General features: G+C 40.2%; 1 protein-coding gene and 1 long non-coding RNA gene across 3 annotated transcripts in view; one reads left to right on the forward strand and one right to left on the reverse strand.

Moving 5' to 3' along the window:
- Positions 1-281: 281 nt before the first annotated feature.
- Positions 282-3,307, forward strand: LOC128423213 (uncharacterized). The gene is made up of 2 exons (XR_008332704.1): positions 282-772; positions 2,391-3,307. It is a non-coding gene; the product is annotated as an uncharacterized LOC128423213 (long non-coding RNA).
- Positions 3,308-8,807: 5,500 nt separating this feature from the next.
- The window catches only part of IQGAP2 (IQ motif containing GTPase activating protein 2), a 121,320-nt gene continuing 109,353 nt past the window's right edge, over positions 8,808-20,774 (reverse strand). For both annotated transcript variants that reach the window (XM_053407670.1, XM_053407671.1), the window contains 10 exons: positions 20,042-20,274; positions 18,623-18,755; positions 18,127-18,229; positions 17,478-17,619; positions 15,426-15,513; positions 12,892-13,104; positions 12,195-12,355; positions 10,620-10,760; positions 10,395-10,503; positions 8,808-9,653 (listed from right to left, as the gene is read on the reverse strand). In XM_053407670.1, the coding sequence (XP_053263645.1) occupies positions 9,540-9,653; positions 10,395-10,503; positions 10,620-10,760; positions 12,195-12,355; positions 12,892-13,104; positions 15,426-15,513; positions 17,478-17,619; positions 18,127-18,229; positions 18,623-18,755; positions 20,042-20,274 (1,437 nt within the window). In that variant the 3' untranslated portion in view covers positions 8,808-9,539. The remainder of the gene's footprint in view (positions 9,654-10,394; positions 10,504-10,619; positions 10,761-12,194; positions 12,356-12,891; positions 13,105-15,425; positions 15,514-17,477; positions 17,620-18,126; positions 18,230-18,622; positions 18,756-20,041; positions 20,275-20,774) is intronic.

A 20,774-nucleotide genomic window follows, 5' to 3' on the forward strand; every position in this document is an offset into this window, starting at 1 on the left:
GGCGGAGGCGGCCTGAGGGGAGAGTCACCGCCCCAAAAGCGGAGGAGTGGGCGGGAAGCTCTGAAGGGAATCCGCCCTCCAGAGTCGAGCGCCAGTGGTTTTTAAGGAGATAATTAAAATGCAAAAGCCACAATAAGCTAAAAAGCCACAAAAATAATAGAAGCCAATACTAACCCAGAGCTAATATTTGTGTCTCACCAAGAGTGTTTTGTGAATTATCATTAGAATACATAGTTGTGTCAAAAGCAGAGACATCACCTTACCAACAAAGGTTCGTATAGCTATGGTTTTCCCAGTAGTGATGTATGGAAGTGAGAGCTGGACCATCAAGAAGGCTGATCGCCGAAGAATTGATGCTTTTGAATTATGGTGCTGGAGGAGACTTGAGAGTCCCATGGACTGCAAGAAGATCAAACACATCCATTCTTAAGGAAATCAGCCCTGAGTGCTCACTGGAAGGACAGATCCTGAAGCTGAGGCTCCAATACTTTGGCCACCTCATGAGAAGAGAAGACTCCCTGGAAAGGACCCTGATGCTGGGAAAGATGGAGGGCACAAGGAGAAGCGGACGACAGACGACGAGATGGTTGGACAGTGTTCTCGAAGCTACCAGCATGAGTTTGACAAAACTGCGGGAGGCAGTGGAAGAAAGGAGTGCCTGGTGTGCTCTGGTCCGTGGGGTCACGAAGAGTCGGACACGACTAAATGACTAAACAACAACAGCAACAACTTTTCTACTGAGCCCATTTTTTACAATTCCTCCCCGCTACAGGTATAATATGCACCTATAACTCAGAATTACACTTCATGCATTTAAGAAAGTGCACGGAAGTCCTCAAAAGCTTTTGCCATAATTCAGTAGTTCCCATTTGGTGGTCCAGGAACCCCAGGGGGTCTGTGTTCTGTGGCACCATTCACATGACAAAAATATCAACATTTTCAAAAGTAGGGGGACCATGGCTTGAAAAACCAGGGGGTCCACAGTTCTTAGCTAATTGGGAACCACTGTCATAATTTATGCACAGTATTGGTCCTTGAAGGTGTCACACAAGGCTTGTTTTTGCTGCAAAAGACAATCAGGGCTACTCCTCTGGAAAATGGTTCAACGTTTTATCAAAGCAGCTCTGCAAAATAAAAAAGTTCTTTTGTCTTAAAAACAATAAGATATGTGCCAAAAGAGCATCTCTGGGTAGAATATTCCATAACTGGACTGCCACCACTGAAAATGTCCTCTGTGGCCATTAGTAGCATCTCAAAAGACAGAGGTACCGTATTGGCCCGAATATAAGCTGCATCTGAATATAAGCTACACCTTCAGCAGCGATATAGTAAAAGCCAATTTTTGTAAGGTTGCGAATTTAAGCTGCACTTTAACTTTTCACAGTTGGAATTTGGAAAAAAGTGAGGTTTATATTCAGGCCAATATGGTACTACAGGAGTCTCTCAACATTTTATTGTGCCTATATAGAGACAAACTACCCTGGTCCTAAGTCATGAAGGCCAAAACCTTACTGTATCATTCTTTAACGATCACATCAGATCCATTTGTACCCTTGTTTAGTACTGATCTGAAATAAATAAGATATATTCACCCCATATTCACAGAAACACAGAAAAAACGTACAGGAAGCCTGCAACTTATGTGGGGATCATGCCTAAAGCAAAAATCGTGCATGGTCAAAACCCATTGGGCTCAATGGTGGGAGGGATTGCCAACACCCTTTTTACAGAACCCTTTCAAATTATTATTATTGGCTACACATATAAAGCTGAATGCACATAAGTTAAATATGTGTAAGTTGTGGGATTACTGTACTTACCCCAGTACACTTTCCCCAACTGAAAGTATATCCGTTCTTGAAATATAAATGCCAGTAACAACCCGGCAGATGCACACTTATTTCCTAGATTTCACAGTGGAACTTGAATGGTCTCTCCTCCTGTTAGGAAGATCTATGGTATTGCATATGATCAAATACCAAAAAGTAAAACATATACAGTGGTGCCTCGCAAGATGAAATTAATTCGTTCCGCGAGTTTTGTCGTCTTGCGATTTTTTTCGTCTTGCGAAGCACGGTGTCGGGAAAGTTTTGGAAAAGCTTCAAAAATCACCAAAGTCTTTAAAAACCTCAAAAAAGGCTACCACACCGCGTTCTATGAGTTGCTCCTCGAAGTCAAGTCGCAACTGTATTAACGGTGTTAAGGAAAAGGAAACAAACTTGCAAGACGTTTCCGTCTTGCGAAGCAAGCTCATAGGGAAAATCGTATTGCGAAGCAGCTCAAAAAACAAAAAACCCTTTCGTCTAGCGAGTTTTTTGTCTTGCGAGGTACCACTGTATGTAGACAAAGCATCTAGCTCTTCTCAAGCCTAATTCATTTGTCATCCACAGCACAGAAAATAGTACCAGCCCTCTAGAGAAAAAAAGAGCCTCAAAACCATGCATCTTTGTACAGCAAGAACAAACAGCTAAGTAATCAATTAAGGAATGCATAGGGTACAAGCATTTTTTTCATTGGAGACTTGACATGTCTTTTACAGGCCTCTGTCTAGTAGAGTAAATGATGCAATGATGGAAGAAACTCCATGAGTTTGTGTTTGATAATGATGCAGACTTCTTTTGCATTTCGTTTGTTCAAGAGCATCAGTTGGACTGTTTTAGTTTTGTCTCAATACTAAAGCAACAAACAAAAGTTGCAAGGTTCTTTGAATTCCTGTCTATTTTTCTACTCTCATCTCAAAATCCAATCTGTACAAAGATTTATTTCTTACAAGGTATTTTACTTGAAAATGACTTTTTCATATCCACACCTAAGAATTTAGCTTTGATATCAAAGTCACCTACCTCTTCACCAGATATAATTTCAAACATCACATTCTTAAACCTTACAAGAGAAAAACATATATGAGAGTATGTATTTTGGTAAAGAATTATTGAATTAAAAACTACAAACACAAATGAAACCCCAAAAGCTGACAAATCTTTAATAAGAGACAAAATCTAAATAAGGTGTTATAAGATAGTTGGGTTAAATATTTAATAGGTAAAGAGCAGAGCTAATGCTCTGATAATACTGGGTGCAAAACCTATTGGTTTGGCTAAACTCCATCAATTCCTAGTATTACACCCTTTTCACTGCCATATACTTCAGTGAAATGCTCTTAAGTTCCTTCCCCTTCCCCTTTGTTTTCCACTTAACTTTATTAATCTTTGTGAATTTATGTAAAATGTAAAGGATGTAAGCGCACATTAACCCACACACATTTTCCCCTTTGCTGAATAAAGGCAGATGTTTTTAGAACAATTAACCAAGCTAATATTCCTCCTACATTCTATCTGTTTTTAGAACAAAGGCAGCCATAACATGCCACATGATAAGACTTTGTTGGATCACATTTTGGAACGTTATATTCATGAGCAAAAGCAGTAATAATTTTAGGATTGAGGAATCAACTGTTTCCCTTTCCTCCCCACTCCATGCAATAACTTTTCATCAGTCACCACTGCTGGCAGGAAGTTGAATCTCCAGCTGCCTGGGTGAGATATTCCACCCCTTAGGACAGAGGAGGGGAATCTTACAGCTCAATCCTCCTCCTGTTCCCTCTCTATCTGGCTCTCAGAACCCTCCCCATGGTCACTCCCTTGCTTCACAACCCAGTGTTTTTCCCTGGATGGAATTTATCCTTGAACTCTGAGCATGCCTCTGAGACTTCCCACCACATATTAATTTTCTGCTAGAAAGTCTTTCTCTTGTCTTCATTTTTATACCTGTAATTAATAATAATAATAATAATAATAATAATAATAATAATAATAATTTTTATTTATACCCCGCCCTCCCCAGCCGAAGCTGGGCTCAGGGCGGCTAACAACAATCAAAATAATCCAACATTGTTGCTTTGTTTCTCTTTTTTTTTGCAACCTGGCAGCTAATAGTTTGGATCCCTTATGCCCATATTAAGAATATTTTTGTTTTAAATATAGTAATTGCTCCATCGTTTCCTCTATTTATATTCATCATTTTTTTTATTTCTATTGCTTCTAGTTCTTTTTGCTTAATTTGCAGCTGTTTGCAAATTTGTTTTGAACTTCTTGTCGTGTGCGGTCTTAATTTTTTTTTTTTTAATACATATGCGTCTAAACACTGCCTACATTGTTTCCCACAGCAATCCTGAATTTATTCCTTCTACGGTGGTAGCTCGGGTTACATACGCTTCAGGTTAGAGACTCCACTAACCCAGAAATATTACCTCGGGTTAAGAACTTTGCTTCAGGATGAGAACAGAAATCATGCTCTGGTGGCGCGGCAGCAGCAGGAGGCCCCATTAGCTAAAGTGGTACTTCAGGTTAAGAACAGTTTCAGGTTAAGAACAGACCTCCAGAAGGAATTAAGTATTTAACCCGAGATACCACTGTATATTGGGACGCGGGTGGCGCTGTGGGTTAAACCACAGAGCCTAGGACTTGCTGATCAGAAGGTTGGCAGTTCGAATCCCCGTGATGGGGTGAGCTCCCATTGCTCGGTCCCAGCTCCTGCCAACCTAGCAGTTTGAAAGCATGTCAAAGTGCAAGTACATAAATAGGTACCACTCTGGCGGGAAGGCAAATGGCGTTTCCATGTGCTGCTCTGGTTGGTCAGAAGCGGCTTAGTCATGCTGGCCACATGACCCGGAAGCTGTCCGCGGACAAACACCGGCTCCCTCGACCTATAGAGCGAGATGAGCGTCGCAACCCCAGAGTCGGTCACAACTGGACCTAACGGTCAGGGGTCCCTTTACCTTTACCTTTGTATATTATTTTTCTTTATTTCCCCCCACCCATGACGTCTTAAATTTTTCATTTACCATTTGATTGATTACAAGGACAGGACTGAAATACCAAATATGGTTCCAACTAATTTTTCTGACATTGGATTCACTCCATGTTTCTGTTATCCTTTCTTTAATGAGAATACATTGAGCACTGCATAGTATCTATTTCCGCTGTACCTTCTGCAGTCTTAATTGGACTAGATCCCATCTTATCTCTGTGCTGGCTCATTGCCCTGGCTTCTCCCCAATGTTGCGGCGGCTTGAGAAAGTTTGTTATACTACCTTGTTTTGATCTCAGCATATCTGCTGACATTCCCCTTCCGAGTGGGGGTAAAAGCTTTCAAATATTCCCAGTTAATGAGTTGTTTTGAAGAGAAATTATGTACCTGAGCGCAGGAGCTCTGAGTTGTACAGCCTTCTTGATTGTGAGGTGACCATATTCCCCTCCAGGCATCCTGTTCTAATAGCTTAGCACTGTCAAAACAGATTCATTGTTTTATGTTTGAGGGTTGTTTTTTTAAAAATAAAATAAAATGGAAAAACAGTATCAAAAGACTTCCATGGAAGGATTTTTTGTTGGATTATTCAAACATTCAGTAATTTTCTGAGGTGTGATGTCCAGTACGTATCTTGATCAGAATGGGTCAGTTTTGATTTTAGTTGGTTTGGATTCAACTATCCAGACCCACTAGCAGAAGCCAGTGCAAGGAACACCCCATTTTCTCTCCTCTGGGATCCCCAATCTGCTCTGGAGGTTAAGAAGAACCGCCAAAACAGTGTGTGGGGGGGGAGTTAACATGTTCACCTCATTTTAAAAGTGCTTTTACTCAGCTTTATAGACAAAATTGGATCCCCATTTCCTTCAAACCTCCCTGTGATGATTGGTCTTCTATATTTATATTTTCCTCCCACTGTAAACTGTTTTCATCTTGCACAACATTTCAAAAACATATCACAAGCAATCCACGTTGTATATTTAGTTTCTTACAGTGATCTCTGAAGATTTCGAAGACGAGCTCTACAAAAAGCATGTGAAAGATTTTAAACACAAATATTCCCATGCATTCCCCATTTTCACATGTTTATGTGACGTAACCAAATGAACTCAAGTTCAAACTACCGTATTTCACGTACAAAGACCATCAAAATGTTTCCCTGAAACATTAGAAAAAGCATCAACAGGGGATTTTAACCATGCTAAACCAAGCATTTGCAGGTAAGTGTGCTGTAGATCCTTTATGTTTTGTCTCCAATTGATCTTATAGCTGTGATTTAAATGTGTATTTGGAAGAAATCCCTACAAAATTCGACATAATACAAGAACTGCTATTTTATAATAGGAAAATGTTGTGGGCCAAAATGTATTTTGAAATGCTATTTGCAATAATTACTGACCTAGTTAGAAGAAATATATATCAAAGCTTTTCTCAAGAAACAGGCTGCAATGGCTAGATAGGAAGATTTGGATCACAGAAACCCAGGTTCTCTTCACCTACCCATAAAAGTCTGCTGAGTGGCCTTGGGCCAGTAAACTTTGAGCCTAAGGTACCGTACAGGGTTAACGTGAGGATAAAATAGCAGGGGGGTGGCAGGAAAAACATACATATAGGCTACCTGAAGTCCCTTAGACGGCAGGGGAAGGAAAAATCTGCTTGTACAACATTGGACATTATCTAACAGTTTAATACAAAAGCCCAAGCATTTTTATTCATGGCAAAATCCACTCTGTATAAAATGGAATACAGTGGTACCTCTGGTTACAGATGCTTCAGGTTACAGACTCCGCTAACCCAGAAATAGTACCTCAGGTTAAGAACAGTTTCAGACTAAGAACGGACCTCCAGAACGAATTAAGTTCTTAACCCGAGGTACCACTATACTTTAAGGATGGAAGTCTCAGAAATGATAAAATTGTGTGTGTGTGTACTGCAGTGCAGTTGAATTGGGTTTGGGGTTTTTGGTAGTTTTTTTTGCATCAATGGGGAAACATAGTTGGAGAATTTAACAATATTCAAAGTACCTTTGCTATTTCATTATTTCTTGGTACTTATTTTTGGATGAAACCAGTCCAGCCTGTTCTAGTGTCTGGAGGTTCCTCAGTATTTTCCTTTTCTTTTGTTCTAGCGGTAGCTACTTGGAGGATCTTTGGGATTAGATATACTACCGCAAGATGAATGCTATATTAATACAAAGGGCTTAAAGTTATTCATGCATTCTTCATAATCCCTTGCACAATGACTGTTACTATGCTACTATCCCTGTAGCATAGTATTCTAGATGGGCATGTGAGATAGGAAGGTTCCTGCTGTATCAGTAATTCAGCATCCTGCTTCTCATAGTGGCCAAACAGATTCTTCTAGAAAGTCCCCAAGTAGAGCATAAAAGGAAAGGCACCAGGCAAGCATCCCGGGGGAGAGCACTTGGCAAATGTGGAGTCACCACAGAAAAGGCCTGCCTCTGAATTGCTTGTGGAGGAGCCACCCTCTGAACTGCTTGTGGAGGAGCCACACAAAGAAGGGCCTCAGATGATGACTCCAGTGTCCAGGTCAGTTCATATGGAGAGAGGCGGACCTTGCGGTATTGCAGTCCTGAGCAATTTAAGGCTTTATAGGTCAAAACCAGCACTTTGAAATGAGCTGACACTTTACCAGACCATACATGACAGAAGTTACGCTATCCCTGTCCAGATAGGGGCACAGCTGGGCCACAAGCCAAAGCTGATGGAAGGTACATACTCCAAAACTCTAGATAACCCCATTCAGTGGTTTCATGTAAATGTTAAAAAGCATGGAGGATAAAGTCAGACCCTGAAAAACCCTCCATTGAAGGCTCCATGGATCCCAAAGAGCACTCCTCAAGCATCACATCCTGGAAACAACCATCCAAATAGGACCAGAACTATTGCAAGGAAGTGCCACACACCGCTAACTCAGACAGCTGCTCCAGAAGGATACCATGGTCAATAGTATCGAAAGCTGCTGAGAGGTTGAGGAGAATTAACAGGGACACACTTCTCCCAACAGGGCAACCAAAGCAGTTTCTGTGCCAAAATTGGGCCTAAATCCCAACTGAAATGGATCTAGATAGAAAGTCAAGTTTCCAAGAGCACCTGGATCTGGTCCACAACCACCTGCTCAAGAACCTTGTCCAAGAAGGGGAGACTGGCAACTGACTGGTAATTACTTAGATTTTCTGAATCCAGGGAGGGTTTTTTAAAGGAGTGGTTTTACCACTGTCTCCTCTCATAAGGAGGCATTAATCACCTCCAGGGGCAATGATTCACTGTAAGAAAAGTTATATTTGTATTTCTTACTGCTGACGAATATTATCCTTCATATGGGAAGCTGGGGCTTGGGCATGTCTTAGAAAAACTCTGCGCAACTGTTCCCTAAAGAAGCAGGAAAAGCACTTTTGTGGGCATCCCTGATTATTTAAAGGGGAGCAGGTTGAAGAAGAGTTTGGATTTGATATTCCGTTTTATCACTACCCAAAGGAGTCTCAAAGCGGCTAACATTCTCCTTTCCCTTCCTCCCCCACAACAAACACTCTGTGAGGTGAGTGGGGCTGAGAGACTTCAGAGAAGTGTGACTAGCCCAAGGTCACCCAGCAGCTGCATGTGGAGGAGCGGAGACGCGAACCCGGTTCACCAGATTACGAGTCTACCGCTCTTAACCACTACACCACACTGGCTAACTTAAACCAAGCTCAGGGTGTACTGAGCTAGTGGAATGGAAGTAGAACACAAGAGAGGTAGAGGATAAGGACACTGCCTTGGTTTTGTAGTCAAACCCTTTCCCCTCCAAACCATTTCAAATTTAGAGAACGTCACTCATCTTTAGAAATGGAATCGTTTCTTTAGACAACTTGAGGTTTCCACACTTGCAAAGGCAGACACAGTAGTACTACAACAGTTACTAACCACACACAAACATACACACAAGTTATAAAAACAATACAACAATACTGAAAGAGAGCATTTATAAGACCAACTACGTGCTGATTTATTGCATTTTATTTGTGGATTTTTTTCCTTTTCTTACAAAAAAGACAGGCACAATTTATTTCTTTAAAATACCTCAAGTACATTGCAAAAAATTGATCACTATTTAAATTGCCCCTTTACACATAAATTAAAAGGATGTGTATATAAGATTTCAATGAGGCAGTAGTGCATTTTAGTAGGAATGAATTGCAAAATATATATTTTATACAGTAAATGTTAAATTTATAATTACCTATAAAAACTTTGAATTGCACAATAATTCACTTTACAATTGACAGATCTCTGGAAAAGAGCCATAGGCTTTAAAGAAACATTTGCCAAAAGTATTCTGTAGAGACACAAATTAGCATTTATTTCCCCATGAATAATTGTCTAAAATAGAATTGTATTTGGTAATTGGGGTATATAATTTTTAGTGGGAAAGTAATTCTATATATGCTGTCCAAATATATGTCCTGCATATTTAAAGAGATCAGAGACACAGTGTTTCAATGCCACTAAATCATATCCATTTTAATTGAGTACCTACACCACAGAAATCTGGAAGTGTTTCAGTTGATTCATATTTTTGTATGCTACTACTGTTGTATCAAAGGATGAAAAAGGCACATAGGTACATTCTTCTGGACTTTCTTGAAGAAACACCTGCTGTATAATAGCAAATAGTTAAAACACAAAGACCCATAACTGCAGATTATTTGAAGCAGAGTCCAATAAGATTAGGCTTCATTTTCCATAGAATTTCTTGTTCAGCAGGAATATGAGGAGGTTTACATTTACTTTAGCTTTATCGAACATTTTCATTACAGAGACACCTTCATACTGCATTTGAAGCAAATCCTGCAATAAATAAAAACTGATTTTAAAACCATAAATTTTATTTCAATGTTGCATTCAAATGCATATCACATACTAAAAATAAAAATGCACAGGCAAAATCTCTAGCAACCCTCTTCTCAGGCATAACTCATAATTTGCCATCTAGCGAACAAAAAAGCCTCAATACCATAATAATAATAATAATAATAAATACCATAAATCTTTGTACAGCAAGAACAGACAGACAAGTGCTTAATTAAGGAATGCATAGGACAAGCATTTTTTCAGGCCTCTGTCTGGTAAGGCCAGTGATATAACGATGGAGCTAACTCAACCAGTTTGTGTCTGATAACAATACAGATTTTTGCATATATATATATTGGGAGGAGGACACTTTTTAGTAGTCCAAGAGTATCAGCTGGACTGTTTCAGGCTTGTCTCAAAAGTAAAACAAACAAACACTTTAAAACATAAAGATGACAACAGGCACAATCCACTAAAATGACTGAAAATTAAGCAATAAGTGATGCAGTATAGCAGTGAGAGTTTGAGCTGAAGTCCCCAGTTAAAACCTCACATCAACCATAAACTCAAGGCCATTTGATCTTGTGCATGTACAGTGATCCCCTCACTTACGTGGGGGTTATGTTCCAGGTCCCCATGCGCATAATTGTAATCATGTAAAGTGGGGAGCATGCTACTTTAACAGGGAGAGAGAGAGAGAGACGCACGTGCATTCAGATAATTAAAAGCAAGATTTACCTGAAAATGGAGCTGTACCTTTTCCATCTCCACACCCAAGAATTTAGCTTTGATATCAAAGTCACCCACTTCTTCACCAGGTGTAATTTCAAACATCACATTCTTAAACCTTAGAAGAGAAAAAAAAAAATAAAAAATGTAAATAAAGTTATAAGATAGTCAATTAAATGTTTAATAGTGAAAGAGCAGAGCAAATGTTCTGAAAATACTGGGTGCAAAACCTACTGGTTAGGCTGAAGTTCATCAATGCCTAGTATAACCCCCTTTTCATGCAGGCGAGCTGCTGTATACTTCAGCGAAATGTTCTTGAGTTTGTTTCCTTTCTCCTCTTGTTTCCCATTTAATTTGATTGATCTCCGTGAATTTCTGTAAAGTGTGAAAGATGTAAGCAGGTATTAGCCCACATACAACATTACCTTCCCTAATAAAGGCAGATGCTTTTAGAACAATTAATCAAATTAATATTCTTCCTACATGCTATCTGTTTTTAGAACAAAGGCAACCATAACTTGCCACAGGATAAGGGTTTGTTGGAACACGTTTTGGAACAGTATGTTCATGAGTAAAAGCAGTAATATTTTAGGACTGAGGAATCAATTGTTTCCACCCCATTACTTTTCATCACTCACCTCTGCTGCTGGGAAGAGTCAGGTGATACAGAATGTCCAGCTGCCACCGCTTAGGTAAGAGGTAGGGAATGTGGCCCTCCATACCTCTCTAATTGGCTCTCAGAACATGCACACATTGTCCCACCCTCTTTTGCCTCTGTTCCCACTCACCACTGGCACCTCAGAACATTACTCAGGAGGGATCAAGTAACCATGGCTGTACCACTATGCAGATAAGTTAGCACTGCCAAAACTTAATTCTGTTTTGGTTGGTGAGATGGATGGAAGAGCCAACCTGATGGTGAGGGAATTTATCAATTATATTTTATCCCTCCACAGACACACACATATGTGTGAGTTAAAAAAAAAAAAGAACAGTATGTCCAGGCACACTTTTTCATAACAAGAATACAAAGCTGAAAATGAATGAACTGCAGCTAAAATATTATGTTCAATTTTTCACATGGTCTAGTCCTTCCCCTGCCCATCCCCCTAATATTCTTAAGTCTTCTTGAGTCTTCAGAGAGTAGCTGGAAGTGGAGATGCAAAAAAAGGGTCCTCCTTTCCTTCCACTCTGCAGTTTTAATCAGAACTCTTAGGCGCAATACTGCACCCAGAGCTCACAAACAGCTCACCCTAATGAAATTTCCTGTCACAAAATGCATCTAGAACAATGGCAGTTTCGAACACTGACCCCAAGTCTTACATTAAAGCATGGGTCAGTGTTTGTTTTCAAGGGATTTCTAGTGATTCAACTATCCAGGCCCGTCAGCAGAAGCCAGAGCAAGGACTCCTGCTAGCACAGGCATCCCCAACCTGCGGCCCTCCAGAAGTTTTGGCCTACAACTCCCATGATCCCTAGCTAACAGGACCAGTGGTCAGGGATGATGGGAATTGTAGTCCAAAACATCTGGAGGGCCAAAGGTTGGGGATGCCTGTGCTAGCATAACAAGGCTTCCACCACCCTCTCCTCCATCCCCTGATCTGTTCTGGAGGGCTCGGTGAACTCCCAAAACGGATGCAGGGAGAACAGAATAAAGATCATTATGTGGAGCAAGCAGAAATGCTTCTGTTGATGGAACAACATCTTTAGTGCTACATTTAATTCCATCCTGTAACTTGATAATATTGAAGCTTTCTACCTATGATGCTAAAGTGCTGAATTTTCTTTAAAAAAAAGTATTTCACTTACTTTCTTGTCAAGTTATCTAAACAGGTTTTGATATAAGTGTTGTAATAATTTATTTGATCTTCATAAAAAGCTTTCTTGGAATTGAGTGCATTTAGTGTCTGCTGGAGTTTCACTAGTTCTGCTTTTCGATGCTGTCTGTATCTTCGTTGATTTCTGATATCCTAAAGAAAGTTTTCACATATTTAAAGAAAGTTTTCACATAATTAGTTGATTTCTTTTACATGGCAAACATGCATTATTATTTTTTACTTCTACAGAGGTGTCAGGCTTCTCATTTAATTGATGGGGAATGCTTTTGTAAGCAAACTACCTGTTCTTGAGTACTTCCATTGAGCAATGAATGATTCCAGCTAAACTGCTATGGAGAATCTGATGGCTATAGGAGTCATACAGATTTGTATCCAATGTTGTGAAAGTGGAAAGCAGCTTGTGAAACCGTGTCTACTCTTCCCTTCCTCCCCCTCCCCAATAACCCTTTACAGACAGTGAGAGTGGCTACTAAACATTACAGGCTGCTGTGAAATGATGGAATTGCCCAAAATTTAGTGGAGGAGAACTAGCACCATGCTTACAAGGAAACTGATTGTGTGTGTGTGTGTGTGTGTGTGTGTGTGTGTGTTGCAGTACGGTTGAATTATTTTCTTTTTAGTATCAATGGGGAAACATAGTTGGAGAAATTTAACAATATTCAAAGTACCTTTGCTATTTCATTGATTATTTCCTGGTACTTATTTTCGGATGAAACCAGTCCAGCCTGTTCCAGTGTCCGGAGATTCCTCTGGATTTTCCTTTTCTTTTGCTCTAGTGGTAGCTGCCCTTCTTCAAGAATAGATTGACTGTGTTTCATTTTTTCTGGAGTTTTAGAATCCAAGATTGCACGTTTTTCAATTATTTTTAAGTGCTCAGCTTCCTAAGAGAAAGAGCAGTTTACACCTTTATACAAACAATGAAGCCTATTAACTATGCATGCATTAACCTCATGGGTGTTATAACTTTCCCACGTGGATTAATTAGCTTTTGGATTAGTCCAGCTTTCCAGACAGAATTGGACACCCAGTTCCTTCAACCTTTCCTGTAATGGCTACTCTTCTAGATGTATTTTCCTACCCCTAATAATTCTTTCCAGCTTGTATGACATTTCAAAAATATATCACAATTAGACAAACTGTATATTTAGTTTCTTACAGTGATATCTGAAGATTCTGAAGAATAACATTACATAAAGTGGGTAGAGGTTTTAAACACAAGTGTTCCCATGAAATTTCCTGGCTTCCCCATAAAGTTTATGTTCATGTGGCAAGCCAAATAAACTCAAGTTCAAACTACTTCATTTCATATACAAAGCCCATATTTTTCTTCTTCCTGGAAAACTAGTGAAACACCAACAGAACATTTTAAGCAAGTTAAAACAAACACCTGCAGGTAACTGTGCTGTAGAGCCCATAAAGTCTGATGCTAAGTTTGAGCTGTAAACTCAAATGTGCATTTGGAAGGAATTCCTACAGAAATCACCATAATACAAGAGTATTGTACAATGAGAAAATGCTGGGATATCAATGTATTTTAAAATGCTATATGCAATTATTACTGACATATTTAGAAATAATGTATCAAAGCTTTAATCAAGAGCCAGCATGCAATGGCTAGATAGTAAGATCTGGATCACAAAAACCCAGGTTCACTGTTCCACCCAGGCATAAGTTACCTTAGTGGGTTGTTGAGAGGATAAAACAGCAGGGGAGCGGGGGATAAGGGACATATACACTGCCAAAAGTCTCTTAGAGATGGGACATGGGGGAATATTACAGTGGTACCTCAGGTTACATACGCTTCAGGTTTCATACGCTTCAGGTTACAGACTCCACTAACCCAGAAATAGTACCTCAGGTTAAGAACTTTGCTTCAGGATGAGAACAGAAATCGTGCTCTGGCGGCCCGGCGGCAGCGGGAGGCCCCATTAGCTAAAGTGGTGCTTCAGGTTAAGAACAGTTTCAGGTTAAGAACGGACCTCCGGAACGAATTAAGTAGTTAACCTGAGGTACAACTGTATTTGTTTGTTTGTTTAATTTGTATACCACCCTTCATCCAATGATCCCAGGGTAGTTCACAGCAGAAAAATACAAAATGAGAATACAAAATAGATAATCAAGCAAAAACAAATGCATAACCCCCCTTTTACAAACACATTTGAAAAGCAATAGAATGTTGATCAACCAAACGCCTACTTGAGAAAACATTTTTGACTGGTGCCTAAAGATATGTAATGAAGGCGCCAGGCAAACCTCCCTGGGGAGAACATTCCACAAATGGGGAACCACCACAGAAAAGGCCTGTTCTCATGTTGTCACCTTCTGGACCTCTCATGGAGGCGGCACACAAATGAGGGCCTTGAATGATAATTGCACGTTGAAGGCTGATTCATACCGGGAGAGGCGGTCCTTGAGATATTGAGGTCCTGAGCCTTTTAAGACTTTATAGGGCAAAACCAGCACTTTGAATTGGGCGTGGAGGCTAATCGGCAGCCAGTGCAGTCAGGCCAGGATGGGTGTAATATGCTCAAACCGTCTTTTTATGGTGAGCAACCTGGCTGCTGAATTCTGCACCGGCTGAAGTTTCTGAACTGTCTTCAGAGGCAGCTCTCAATATAACACATTGCAGTAATATAACAGAGGTGACCTGAGCATAAACAACAGAAGTTAGGCGATCCCTGTCCAGATAGGGGCACTGGCCGAGGCTGATGAAAAGCACTGCACCACTGATGCCACATGAGCCTCAAGTGACCTAGAAGTACTCCAAAGCTCCCAAGTGTAATCCCATCCCAAGTGTAATCCCATCAAGAGCAGGCAACCTTCCATCCATCTGGTCTCGGGAACCACCCACTAACAGTGTCTCAGTCATATCTGATGAAATGATCTCTTCTCTTCTTTCCACCATATGCTGTTCTGGGGTTTCTCCAGACCTCCCACAGTCAATTGGGGAGAGGATGTTCAGGGGGAGAAGAGGGGTGGGGAGCCCTCTTTCACTAGTTGAATCTACCCTATATGTCTTCAGATTCCAAACATTTTGCAAAGATGCCAAAACAGAAGAGTACATTTTGTTTTAAGGCCTGGTTACCAACAGTAAAACCGAAGTTATTCTACTCAGATAGAAGAAGGATTAGATTCAGGTAGGTAGCCATGTTGGTCTGATGCAGTTGAAAAAAAGAAGGGGGGGGGGAGAAGGATTAGTTACCTGAATTTCAGTTGCTGGTGTTTCCAGGATTTTTACAAGTGTCTCTCCTGGCTGAGTTCGTATCACATCAATAATAAGCCTTTTTGTCCTTAACGAGGGAAAAAGTTGGAAAATTCTGAATTATTACGATTTTTACAGAAAGGCATTTCAGTATCAAACAACATCATCCAACGATGTCCACCCAACTGCACAACTGATTTCCACTTGCAAGCAGAGTCTTTTTCTCACTCTCCAATTTCTCACTCTCCAATTTCCTGCATCGCCACAAATCCCAAGGTTCCCTCAACCCCTCAGAGAAGACGGCAGTGGAAGGGAAACACTGGACATTATCTAACAGTTTAATACAAATACCAAAACTTAAACATTCTTCTTCTTGGCAATAGTCACCGTAAATGGAATATTTTAAGGACGGAAGTGTCGGAAATATTAAAATTCTAAAACCAGGCAAGAATATTTTTATTCACTCAGACATTCAATCACACAGCATGAACTGGTTTTAGCTGTGGTTTTACCCACTTGGCTGTATTTTTGGACTGGATGTATGTTTTTGATCAGTTTGGCATTTTGTTTAATTCTGATATTATATCAATATTTTTGCTAAATGTCACGGGAAAACGTGTGCATAAATAATTAAAAATATAAACCCGGTGGGGTGGGGTGGAGGGAAGGGCTCTAGATGTCTGAAAGTGGGGGAAAGCTGTGCCATTTTACTCTCTCTGCATCAACCTTATGACGTAAAATGGCAGCAGAGGGTAAAAGTACAAGTTAATTTTGACCACATTTGTACTCTGAATATATGTGCCTTTTTATTTAAAGAAGTTCTTCCAGTGTATCTTTCCTTCTAACAGTGAAAAATTCAAGACAGCTGTTTCCTATGGTTCTCTGTGAAGTCTTATCTGTATCCTGTTCTTCAAACATCCTCTTTTTCACAAAACCTTATTAGGGAACAGTTCTTGTGTGTTCTTTCTATAGGTTTTCCAAGAGTATCCCATTGTAAAGTTGCCTCTGAATACCAATATACAAACCCAACATTTACATTTTGAGGTGTCCATATACAGTGTGATTCTGTTTGATTAAAAGGTGCAGACTTTGCTTCGGAATATGTAATAGGGCTTGGGAAAACGCTCAATTACCGTATTTTTCGCACCATAGGGTGCACCGGACCATAGGGCACACCTAGTTTTGGGAGGCGGAAAACAAGAAAAAACTATTCTGAACCCCAGAAGCCAGAACAGCAAGAGGGATCTGGCTTCTGGGATACCGTGTGGCTGTTCTGGCTTCTGGGGTAACCGCGCCAAGCCTCTTCAGGGCAGTGGGATGAAGGCTCCCCCTGACCAAAGAGGCTGCGCAGGGCTAAAGCAGAAGCCAGGACAGACGCGTTGCTGAAGGGGCACTGCGCCTTCTCTCTCTCTGCGCAGCGCCCCTCCATCACAGGAGAGGCGCTGCGCAGAGAGGGAGAAGGTGCAGCGCCCTTCAGCGAAGCTGGAGAAGGAACAGAAGGAGACCCTTCTGTTCCTCCTCGGGCTTCGCTGGACAGGCGCGTCGCTGCGAAGCGGGAGGAGGAACAGGAGACCCTCCTGTTCCTCCTCCGGCTTCCAGGACAGGCGCGTCGCGGTGAAGCCAAGGAGCCTGCATTCGCTCCATAGGACGCACACACATTTCCCCTTCATTTTTGGAGGGGGAAAAGTGCGTCCTATAGAGCGAAAAATACGGTATTTGCTTATTGGTTTGCCATCTGTCTATTGAATCCCTTTTGCTGAGCACACTTTCATGGGAGCTCTACTGATTTCAGTGTGTGCCACTGTGATTAGGTCTTGAACCAAGGATTTAAAAATAATTTAAAGAATGACACTTTATCATACAACTGCTTGCATGGCTTCAAATACTAAATCTTCCTTAGCATAAATTATATATATTGTCCTTAAATGTCTGCTCGTCTATTTAAGGCTCACATAGAATGGAAGGTTTTCTTTGGCACAAGGCAATAAATTGTACAATTAGTAGCAAATTACAGTAGTAAAATTCAGCAAAAGCATTATTAAAAAAACATACTTCATCATCAGGCCCTTAATATCTTGTTCTTCATCTTCCCGTAAGTCATACTTCCTGGTCAGTGAAAGAGAGATTTCTGTCTTCACAAGCTGACCTAAAGTGTTTTCCTTGTTTGGGTCATTGGGATCTACAGCACCTTCCCCTGTAGAGGGGAGGAAAAAAGTGTAATTTAGGATTGTAAAGAGAGATTAAATTTGGAACAAACTAAAAACAGAGGAAGATATTATATAGCCATGGGTTTGTGTACTCTACACATAATAATAATAATAATAATAATAATAATAATAATAATAATAATAATTCTACACCAAAGCAAGCAATATTCAGAATCTTTTATGTACAGTTAAGAATATGTATTCAAAGTTGATAGATCCTTCCATCCCTTATTGGGAAGAGCAAGGCTGTCTGATACTTCCCACATAGATATGCTATTATGATGGCACTACATTATTTATCAGCATGTAAAAGCTATAAATAAAAAATTGATTACCCTTATAGTTATTTGATAGCTAATTTCTAGAAATAGAACAGGTACTTCTAGAAGATGTGCACAAACCAAACCATCATCTAGTTCAAGGCCTACTTTTATTTTACATCCATATACAAGTTAGGTCTATCTTTCAAGTACGTATTTGTTTTGTTAGCTCACCAAGGAATGTCTCCACATCAGGAACTTCCCCCAGTCCTTCCAGGAGCTCATTTAAGACATCGTTTTTGTCAGGAGCAATGGCATCCTGATGCTCTAGCAAAAGCTGTAAAGAAAATTGCCCTTGTTGAAACTTTTGCAAAATCTGGCATGTTACTGTATGGTATTATTAACTCATATATCTATTTTGATAGAAGTCCATTTTTTTTTTGTTGGGCTATTCAGTACTCCTAAAAACAGCTAGTAGATTAGAAGCTACAAATTTAATAAGTAATAATATTAATAAAACTTCACCAACACTAACACATATTTATGCAAACCCCATAAGCTTTAGAAGGTGTTTACTTCCACTTACATGTGCCTGTTATCAATCTGTTTGCAAAACGATACTCAAATTATCTCATTTTGCAAATTTTATTCCCATATTCCAAAAACTCCACAACCCAAATTTAATAGGTACTATTTCAGTGCTTTCTAATTCTCCTTGGCACACACTTACTGAATGTGTGTTGATAATTTCTTCAATAGAAATGTATATAACTGGCTTGCTTAGTGTCACCATATCAGAGTATTCATCAATATTGAATTTTTCTTCAGGTTCAGGAACGCCACATGCTGCTTGAAAAAAATTCCTGAGGAGGAAAGGAAATTGTAATTTCATTGAACCAGATTGGAGTTAAGTCTTTCCACACACAAATCTACTCTTGCCCCTGGTCCCAAGATTTATTCATTTTAACAGGAGAATTTAGGGCAGGAAAAATGGTTGTTGTTGCCATTGTTAAACAATTCGCAGCCGGAAACCCTTGCTGATCTACTTCAAGTCACCCACAGATAAATCAGTACATTCTGCCTACCCCTGATCGATACTAAAGCCACCTTGAGGCCATACAGCCAAAAGACAGAATTTCTTTTAAATTTAAACAAAATCCCTCACTACTTAAGGCAGGCTTCCTCAAAGTCAGTTTTGAGACTACAGTTCCCATCATCCCTGACCACTGAGTCCTGCTAGCTAGGGATCATGGGAGTTGTAGGCCAAAAACATCTGGAGGGCCGAATTTGAGGAAGCCTGACTTAAGGTTTCAAGCAAGATTGCCACATGCACTGAAATAACAACCAAAGAAAAAGCCTATTGGATCAGGCCAATGTCCCATCTAGGACCAGCATCCTGTTCCCACAGTGGTCAACCGGATGCCTGTGGCAAGCCTGCCAGCTGGACATGGGCACAAAACCACTCTGCCCACTTGTGATTCCCAGCATCTGGTACTCACGAGGCACAATGCCTCTGACACTGGAGGTAGAACACAACTGTGCTTAGTAGTCATGGATAGCCTTGTCCTCCATGACTCTGTCTAATCTTCTTTTAAGCCATCTAAAAAGGAGGCCTTTGTAAATATAAAAACGACAAACAGTGCGGCTGACAACTATTTTAATATTCCAGCTAAAAAGTTATTTCTGTACAGTTTATTTAAACTCAAAATAATTCCCATGCAATGATGGCACCACTTAAGACTAGCGTTACTTGGACCAAAGAGCACAGCTTTCCCAACGTTTTAGCATGAAATCCAAGCAATATTTCCTACCATTGTCTTACAAAATAACAAACACACTTCTCTTCTTGGCGGGAAAATTATTTCCCTTAATAAAATATGGTGTGGTAATTATTTTCCAAGGAAAGTATAACTTGTGCAATGTAATGACAATTACCAATTAAGCTGGACAGTTTGCATTAAAACGTCAGTGTGCATGAATTCGCATGACAAGCTGAAATAGTAAGAAATCTATTTTCAAAACACCAAGAAAAGTATTTAGGTTATCTACAGAATACCAAAGTCTATGAGAAGCCTAACTGGCTACTGACATCTACAAAAGGTAAATCTCACAACAAAGTTTACTGTTCACACCCCTACTTTGCACAGACCTGAATTTCTCGTATGTCTGAGAGAGGTAACTGTTCATCGATGAGAGATGTGCATTTTCCCCTTCGAAGAGGTTGTTTGAGGCAGCATGTTGAAGGACTTTGGCCACACAACCCAAATTTCTCCTCTGATCAGAATGGATCTGGCCTCCAGCTGTCATGTCTATGATGTCAAAACCATCAGGTGCGACAATGGCTGGATTCATAAATCGATAGTACAGGAGATTTCCAATGATCTATGGGAGGAAAGCATTTTCAGATAGGACTTCTCCTTAGAATGTTTATGCAGTCCTTAATATGTTTTTTTTTAAAAAAAAACTTTTTATTTGTTATGAACACAAGTCAAAGGTTTGGGTGGGTGGGGGGTTGGGGTAAATGTTTGACACATTAAAAACCCTACTGGGTCTTTTTGCTTCTTATCTTGTTTGAGAACAGTATTTATACTTTAGGGTCTTATTCACCCATATGAACTTGCCCACATTTTCAGATCAGCTTCTGAGCTCCTATAAGATCTGTTAGGCTGAAGGGTACTTCCCAGTGGTGGCTCCTTCCCTCTGGAATTCCATTCCAAAAGTTATACAGCTGGCTCCAGCAGTTCAGGTTTCGAAATCTGTTTTCCCTGGCTGCTGATGGGAGCTTTTAAACACCATCTCAAAACTTCTTTACTGGCACTGCTGGCACCATCATTACCTATCAGGCACCAGGCAAAAACATTCCTTTTTCATCAGGCTTTTGT

Source organism: Podarcis raffonei, chromosome 11 (assembly GCF_027172205.1).
Source record: "Podarcis raffonei isolate rPodRaf1 chromosome 11, rPodRaf1.pri, whole genome shotgun sequence".
In the NCBI taxonomy this organism is placed as follows: domain Eukaryota; kingdom Metazoa; phylum Chordata; class Lepidosauria; order Squamata; family Lacertidae; genus Podarcis; species Podarcis raffonei.